The following is a 9,053-nucleotide window of genomic DNA, read 5'->3' as shown; positions in this document are numbered from 1 at the left end:
AATATTGTGTCCAAATGTTTTAAACAAAATTTCTTCCTTTGTTACTAATCACTTCCTCGGTAGGGGATTCGAATGAATTAACGAATGCTGTCTTAGGAGATCTTTAGTGTGTGTGTGTGTGTGCGCGCGCGCGCGATAGAGATTTATGATAATTTCCTTTCGTGCTCGAAAACGAAAATTGAACGTGTGTAATTTTCCTGTGTCATTAAACATCTGATGTCAACAACTTATCATTATATTTTCTGGGAAAACACCAAGTCAAGTGCTGGGAGAAACACCAAGTCCTGTTACACAATTATATTTTTTATTTTTTGTTTATTGACTTTAACTTTTGACCATAATCACATAATGCAACTGTGCCCTTAAACAAAGGCTGCTATCTAACTATAAAACTTCTGAGTATAAACCTATCGGCTTACTGCTATCAAAAATACACCAACCTGTATCGCAAGGCAGTCAATCGCGAACATTAGCTTTTTGTTCTCTGTTATGGGGATCCTTTTTGTATACTTTTAAATACCGTTTAAATGAAGAACTAGTACCAAAGGTCACTTGTACCAAAGGTCACTTGTATCTCATTAAATATGCTGCATCTTCATTAATGATCATATTTAATTTAAATTCCAAGTACTCAATGATGAGGAAGGGGAGGAAGACAATGATAATGACGATAATCACAATCGTCATTTAGAGTAGTAGTAGTAACAACACCAGTAGTAGTAGTAGCTCTCTCAGTATCATCATCATTCTTTTTTATCGTCCTAATCGTGCTCGTCATCGTCATCATCATCTTCTTTCCACCACCACCCCCGAAAACGCCTCTCAACAAGAAAACACCATTATGTTCTCTTTCTCTTTCCTGCAAAAGAACAATATATATTAACATGTCTTTTTGCGAAACGTAAAATTGCGCATGCTTAATGTAGCACTCCCGATGTCAAATATTCAGTTTCGGGGACGTTGTTTTGTATGCTGTCAGTTTCTTAAATTTTGGAGGTAAGTAAATCGTGTATGTAGTCCTCAATCCCATAATCTCTAAGTAGAAGTGGTCGGTTTAAATTAATTAGAAAAAAAAACACCGGACATTTTCAAGTTTGCTGCTCATAAATAATGTTGCTGTACAGCGCAGAACTTTTTAAATATCCCTCGTAAATGCAAAACCAAATATAAATTCCTTTTTGGAAGAATAAAGATCAGCATGTGAGACAAACAAAACAAACGTCATATGGTTGTTTTCTTCTTGCTGTACCTGTCACTGAGAAAGTTAATGGTTTTTGGAAGCTGAAATAAATTCATTCAGTCTCAAAATACTGTTACAAAGCCTACACACATGAACATAAAGCAAATCAGACTTTATATTATTATTTATATTTGCAATTTATAAGTTGATTTTTCTTCCGTGTGCCTCGTTCAAAATGGTCAGTTTTGGTGGTCGCATATAGGAGAATCTGCCAGATTGCCCATCGTCCATGTAAAATGGGCAGAATATCGTCTGCTAGAGACCTTATCGGGAAGCATCTTTGAAAATACCTTTACTATTCAGATTTATCTGGCATTATTTTGAGACGCTGAACAGTTAACAATGCAACCTGCCATGGTCATAGATTTAACACATATGGCAGCAATGAGGTCTGATTACTCAGAATGTAATTTAGCCAAAAATATACATAGAATCACACATAATGCTCATAATCCAAAAATAATCTGTTTCTTTTAAATCAATAGCAAGAGTGCATAAATCGAATCCTAGAATTACTACCAAATGAGAGAGAGAAAAAAAATTAAGTAAAATATAGAATACAACATTTTTGGGGCATTGACCCGGAAATAATTTTTATGTCGAGTCAGAGTGGGCGCATCTTAATTCTTTATCGGCAGCGAAATTTCTTGAAGACACAAACTATGTAATGCACTCATAGACGTCCGCAATAATTATTTTGTGTGTATGTATGGGGGGAGGGACACGCTATTTGAGGGGTGGGCGGGCGGAGGAGGACATAGTCAGTATCAGGGTGTGCAGTTTATGTACTGCACAAATGCATTTAGAAAAATTCAGGGGGAAACGCAAATTGTGAAACTGGCGATGGGAAGGCCTGCTTGTGTTTTATATATCAATTAGGTAAAGTATTTATATGATATTAAAAATTGGGTCCTTGATTATTGTTCTTTAAGTGCAGGTAACTTTTCTATATAGGTGTCCGCTAAGACAAGTTTATTTGTACTGATAAAATTCAAGCTGGACGGCTGTTGGTCTCGTCTAATCATCAACCCATCGTACTTATACTTTGAGTTCAATATATACTAGAATTAGGGATATTTTTGTTTAACAAAACTGGTTTTTATCAAAAAGTAATTCAAAATATTTATCGCTAGGTTTCTTTTTGAATGCAAGAAATATACACATAGACAGACAAGAAAGGGGGAGACTTGTGCTAAATTATATATAAAAACACTAACAGTTCACATAATTGGCAACTGATAATGTTTCGTACGTGACTATTGCTTGTATCTATATGAGTTGTTAACTTCTGCTTTAGCCCTTAATAAATACATCTCAAGGTATTTGCATTATATTATTATAAAAATAAAATCATTTAAATGATGCGATTTAGTCTAAAAAATGAAGACTATTGTGTGTATTGACTTCATTATGACCAGTCAAGAGAGTTAAATGCAATATTGTAGGTATGTCACTTCGACAATGCACTTTCAAATGAAATTTTGAACTGTGCTTAGTGACCTTCGTCATACAAATTTTAAAAAAATACACTGTACTTGAAGAGTTTAAATTATTGAAGTATCAGATGTTATAAATAGTAAAATGTTTTACTGTTGTTTTTGTTCGGAATCCCAAAATACACGTGCGATCCAAATAACCATATTTTATATTCGTCGATGTTTTCTTTTGCCTCTCGTGAACAATTAAGCAACTTGACCTTTTACCTTTGAAAACTACCTTGTTTCCGTGGAAGTATGATAAAACCTAGCAACTATGCAGTCTAGAGTTACACAAAAGATGCCGAGTTCGTAATTTTTTAACAGATGTTTTTGCACAGAAAAAATGAAACGGCACAAGTGTGTAAGCTAAAGAAATTTTGTACCAGTTTATTACCGTCTTGATTGATTTAATTAACAGCGGAGTGAATCAAAAGAGGGTTTGTCTCTGCTATCAAAGAAAGAAGCGGTTTCAAAAAGGATTTATTGCTGGGCAACAACTCTGTCTAAATTTCTTTTTCATTACATGTTTAACCAAACTACCTTAATCTCATAGATACACTCTCAGATCAAAATTCTCATGTAAGAGTTTGTTTCTTTTTTCTGGGCATCGTGTCCTAAACTATGCAATTTTAGCTAACAATGCACTAATAGATAAAGACAAAATTTCGATTGGTATTTGAAAGGATGCAAAAATATCATTATGCTCATTGGCTGATATTTGCAGACAGCTATAGATAAGGCAGCTGTATGAGATGTTGTTGTTATGTTAGTTTGTTACATTGTGACGTTTACCCCCGCCCTCTGTTTACCAATGGTAGTATCGCGCTTGAGCCATCAAACACGCCTACTTAATACTAGATTGGTTTAAATGGAGGATTATTTGGACACATACATGGGACTTTCATATAAAATCTCTATCAGAGCAAGGCGATTGTATCAAACTTCAGCGCCAGAAAGAAATACTAGTTGAGTCTATAAGCTTGTTTGGGGTGACTAGACTAGATAATTGAATAGAGACTTTGCAAACTTTGCAACATTTAATAACATCGAAGATGAATTCCAGAGTACTTATAGTTCTTTTTGCCCTAAGCATTCTTGACATGGTAACACCAGACCGGATTCCAGAAGGGTTCGTCCCAATCCCACCTCTGCCAGAGACGCAAAAGATAAAACCTACACCCAAACAAACCGCGGATCAAAAAACACTATCGACTACTCAAAACCCCGCGACAACAACTGAACCGAGCACTACGGCATCAGGCGCAGCAAGGCAGTCTTCATCATCAGGGTGCCAATATTCCTTCATTGTTCCAAATGGTGGTTGTTCCGGAAATTCGCCAGCCCTACAGCAAATGCTGGATAAAGTGAAGCAGGACCTTGACAGCACGAAGGCTCAGAGCATGGCCCAGACTTCTTCTTTGCAACTGACCATAGCCCAGCTTCAGGCCCAGCAGCATAGTTACCTCCTACAGATCTCTGATCTCCAAAACGAGGTAAAGAATCTGGTTGCTGCTTTCAATGCTGTGAGTGGACCCAACCCATCTTCATCGCCCGTCCCCACAACTAGCGGAGGATCAGACAACGCAGCTTTCCAGCAGGCGCTTCAGATCGTGAAAGATGACCTCAATAGAGTCGTCACTGACACCAATAACAAACTTTTCAACCTTTCTCTTAACATTCAGGCCAGAACCATAGAGGAAACCAGAGCCCGCACGAGCCTTGAAACTCAGATCAGCACCCAAACCAGCGAAGTCAACCGTGTGAATCAGAAAATGCAAGACCTTGAGGTTCTGCTCAGACAACTGCAGGCTGTTAGCACCACTCCAGGTTCTGGAAGTGCAGGGATCTCCAGTGCAGAAGTTGTGAAAATGCAAGCCCAGATCCAGGCCTTAACTAAAAAAATTGACTCCATTGACACTTCACAAGTTGCAGAATACAGATTGGTAGCAAACAAAACCGATGCGTTATCGCAGCAAGTTCAAGCTCAGAAGACAGAAATCGACGGAGTTAAATTGAATGCTGGGATGGCTATCTCCCGCCTTAGGGCTGCCGAAACCAACATCACTTTCGTTCACGACCAGCTTGCACAGTATCGTCAACGCTTCGAACCTCAGATTCAGAATCTGGCAATCCAGGTTTCTGGACTGAAGGGTAATGCTTCAGCTCTCGACGTCTCCATAACGCAGCTAGGTCGGGCTGTCTTCAATATTCAACGCAGTACTGCGCAAGACACTACCAATCTGAAAGATCTCCAAACACAGGTAGGAAGTTTTCTTTTCATTTAAACATACGGGCTTGATTTCTTTTCCCCTTGTACATCAAAAAATGTTTCCTACGACAGAATTGAATACCACAGAGAACTTAATGCTTTGATGCATCTTCATTCAAGAACGATATATATTTAATGCAGCAACAGAGTTGCTTGTGACTTGCTGACTGGCCAATTAGATAACCTATTAATTGACAGACATATCTAACGTAACCACTAATAAACGAACAAGCAAAAGGTAAATTTCGATTAGATTAGCATTGAAATTAAGAAAACTAGGAACTGTTTTGTTAAATGATGGGGTGCTTTGAAATTTGGTTCACACGTTCGTTACAGCTATGGAAGTTTCGTACGTTCCAGGAAGTAATGTTTGAAAATGCTTGTGAAAACTCAGAAAGTTAAATGTTGATTCTGACACTCAACTGTTAGAATTTCTATACTAATTTATTCGTAATTGTTTGTTTTTTATCGAGGAAGTCGTTAATGTTGTGTTTAATTTTCGTCCCATTACACGAGTCTACCTTGAGTGAAATATTTATTTAGGCTTTAAAATTGTTTCGTTTTGTTTTCTTTCTGTCTTCTTCCCAAAATCACCAAAAGGCAAATGTAAAAACGAATATTCATAGATCTCTGAGTGAAAATTGTGCTAGGTAATACAATTTCGAGACCTCTAAAAATGTATCTTCCATACTAACTTAAACAAATTTGATATGTTTTTGAAGATTTACAGTCTCATAAATGATCACAAATAAACAAAGTAACGCTAATTACTAATTAGGAGACATTATAAAACAGCAAAACATGGACAACGATGATTAGCTGTATCTGAAATGCAAACATAATCAACTGATGGTCAGCCATCATAAAATATATATTGGTTAAAAAAAATTAAAATTATCCGAACTCAAATGATACATTATCAAGAAGGTTACCCGGCTACTTCTTTTTCTATGGGATCGTATGTAGGCTTTGTTTTTGTTGTTGTTGTTTTGTTTGTTGTTGTTGTTTTTAAACACATAAGTGTTTGTCTCTAAGTCCATAAATTACAAAACTGTATTTGATTCCATATACTAATCCTAATTATTCTAACCAATCAAAATGCGCCATAAGTACATTTTGTTTCAGTTTTCCATACCTGGAGTAACAAAATGTTATTCGAAAAGTTGAGTGCATTTTTATGAGGGAGAGAACTCAGATAATTAAAGAAAGTAAGAAAATTCGGGTTTGCCACTTCACATATTGACAAATGACGACAAAATATTTGCAAAAGTACAACCAACCAAAGTAGTGATTAAGGCTGTTCAAACCTCTTTGAAAGACTATTATAAAACATTGAGCATATGGCAATAGAAGAAAAAAAAACGAGAAAAAAAAAACCAACGGCTTGATTTTTGATTGGATAATTAATCGATTGCTTTGTTCATTATTGATAGAAAAAATTTAAAGGACGGAATGTAAAGTACGGCATCGTTCGATTTCCAAAAATGTACATTCCGTGGAACTAAAGTTTAAAAAATTATAGGTCTACTGATTTTCTCTCCTATAATCGATTCCAGTGGAATTGTGCAACGTCAAAGTTTACACCAAAAGATATTATAGTCTAACGGTATAACACCACAATACAGGTTATATGATGCGAAATGAAAACTAAGGTCTGTAAATATAAAGAATTCTATAATATAAATATAAAGGTTCCTGTAATTACAAACTATTGGAAACAAAATATACAAAGTTTCGGATCATAAATTAAGGAATACAAATCATGAAAGGAGCTTTGGACAGTAGATATATTCGGCATTTAGATGGGAATTCTGAGCTAATGCTTATATCTCAAGATCCATAATTTTTTCCTGAACAATATAGAATAATAACAACTACGTGTTATGATTCAAGTATTTTAACATACTCCATCATTATGAAGAACCAAATGCATTATTTCCGTGATTATGACATTATTGTTCTTTTTTTAAGAGAGTAACAACTGAAAGGGTGACATCATTTACATTCATAGTGATCGTTGTTACTGAAAATAAATTTGACTCGAAAATTTGTAGCAACAGCACCATATATTTTTTTTATCCAAGCTTTAGTCACAGCTTTGTTCCCTCCCCACTATCGTCTTCTACCACGCTCGTCCCTAGCCAAGTCACTTTGTTTTGTGGGGATGGGAAATTTAATTTTGGAGTGTGTATTTGTCATAGAAGTGACTTTAAAAAAGGAACAAACTGACAAAATTCAACGTGGAGAGTTGAAAAGTACTCAGTGGTGACAAGCATATTTCTTTGCACACATGACTTATCAAAACAATTAGAAAAGAATTAGACGAAATTAAAAAGTATACGATATTTCAACCTGTATAGTCCTTGAACGAGTATTGAGCAAGTTACAAGCTAAGAACTTGAACACGTACATTAGGGATTGCGACTTCGACTCGGGCTGAGGACTTGGCTTGTATATTCGTACATTAGGGACTGTGACTTCGACTCGGGCTGAGGACTTGGCTTGTATACTCTTCAGCTAGATATTTTAACCCAGTCACTTGTGTCGACCAACTCCGGGGGTGGAGGTGGTTAATGAGCTTCGATGAACTTGTGGCTCACAAGGGGGAATCTTGTCACCTATCATGCATCTAAAAGAGAAAGTGAACATTGTTATTTGTTTAAACTTTCTAATCACAACGCGTTTTCTCGAAATCGAAAATGCAGAATAAAAACGCATTGTCAAAGTTCCTCGAACTCATCGACTTCCATTAAGCCTTTAGAAATAAAAGCAAGTTTTTATATAAAAATATGTTTGGTAAGAAACAATGTCCAAATACCACGTTTTCTACTCTGTAATTTTCCATAATAATATCCAAACAACTCTCAACCTTTGACCTTTTTTCAGACTTCACTCCTTAAGGGTCAAGTCACCAAGCTGAGCAGCGATTTGTCTGGTCTGGCCATGCAACTAAGGAACGTTACAGTAGACCAGATTCATCTCAAGCAGGCCGTTAATGTGACCGAGCTGACCAACATGAACCGTATCCTGACAAATCTGCAGAAGGCCGGAGCCATCAACCTCATGGATATATCCACCTTGAAAAGGACGATTTCCGAAATTCAGTCTGAGCTGACGAGGGTCCCGGGGATCGCAAGAGTCACTGGATAAATCATCACATCGAGAAATTTTACGTATGGTTGCCTGGTGCAGAATGACGTGTTTTGCTTATTAACGTGTACATAACCCTGTTTCATGTCCAATGAACTAGAGATTACGTTAAATATACCTTGAAAAGAGAGAACTTTTATAGCAATTCTGTGGTGCAGAAATTCATGTGTTACTTGATCATGTGAAGTGTCACCCTAACTGTTCAAAAATAAACCTTACATTAATTACATCATTACATTAAAATATATTTTGAAAACATTTTTGCTGCTTCCGTTTTCTTCGTATTTTTTCTTCTATACCTGATCTTTTTAAACCGAAGATTATATCTGTAAGTGTTCCTTTATTAGTGTATTTTGATACCGGTGATATCCTTTGGTTTCCGGAAGTGGAAAATAGTTTTAAAAACCAGACTGCATCCATATGTTGAAGTTAAGAACTGTACTTTTTGCACGTTTCTTTGAATAGCTTTTTATTCTGGCTTTTTGTCGAAATAAATAAATATTTCTTCGTGATCATATCAGTGTTTTGTTTGTTATCAAGGGATTCAGACGATATTAGCTCAGCAGAACTTATCTTTTAGATTTCTGATTGACAATTTAGCGTTCATGCACATAGGATTTAGACTGTTCAGTTACATCGCTGGCGAATAACAAACACGTCTAGTTAAAGCATCTTTCTCGGTGCAACAGAGACTTATACGCTGTCTTTTTATTTAAATCTAAAACTTGTACATCATGATTCGTACAACTGTTGCATAAGAACAATCAGAAAGCTTGTATATTGTTTTGTGAAAATGCTTTGGCTTTTCATGCGCTTATAGCTTAATAAAATAGTGTTATATTAGATTTTTTTGGTTCTTTTACGTTTGCGAGCTATGGGATCTGACGAGTTAACAAAACTTTCATAGCATTAAGTA

At 36.1% G+C, this 9,053-nt stretch overlaps 1 protein-coding gene across 1 annotated transcript; it reads left to right on the top strand.

Moving 5' to 3' along the window:
- The first annotated feature begins 3,625 nt into the window (after positions 1–3,625).
- LOC149800926 (uncharacterized) lies at positions 3,626–8,546 on the top strand. The gene is made up of 2 exons (XM_089954232.1): positions 3,626–4,979; positions 7,874–8,546. The coding sequence occupies exons 1-2, from the start codon at positions 3,771–3,773 to the stop codon at positions 8,135–8,137; spliced, it is 1,473 nt and encodes a 490-aa protein (XP_089810358.1). The 5' UTR covers positions 3,626–3,770; the 3' UTR covers positions 8,138–8,546.
- Positions 8,547–9,053: the final 507 nt, after the last annotated feature.

Source organism: Sinohyriopsis cumingii, chromosome 4, assembly GCF_028554795.1.
Source record: "Sinohyriopsis cumingii isolate HCF-2022 chromosome 4, ASM2855479v2, whole genome shotgun sequence".
NCBI lineage: Eukaryota > Metazoa > Mollusca > Bivalvia > Unionida > Unionidae > Sinohyriopsis > Sinohyriopsis cumingii.
The sequence above is the reverse complement of the archived record's forward strand: the minus strand, read 5'-3'. Positions and strand labels throughout refer to the sequence as shown.

What these genes read in the sequence shown, in the direction of transcription:
- LOC149800926 (XM_089954232.1), top strand. Translation starts at nt 3,771, where the DNA reads ATGAATTCCAGAGTACTTATAGTTCTTTTTGCCCTAAGCATTCTTGAC. An exon ending in TGAAAGATCTCCAAACACAG is followed by an intron (nt 4,980 to 7,873) that starts GTAGGAAGTTTT and finishes ACCTTTTTTCAG; the next exon opens with ACTTCACTCCTTAAGGGTCA.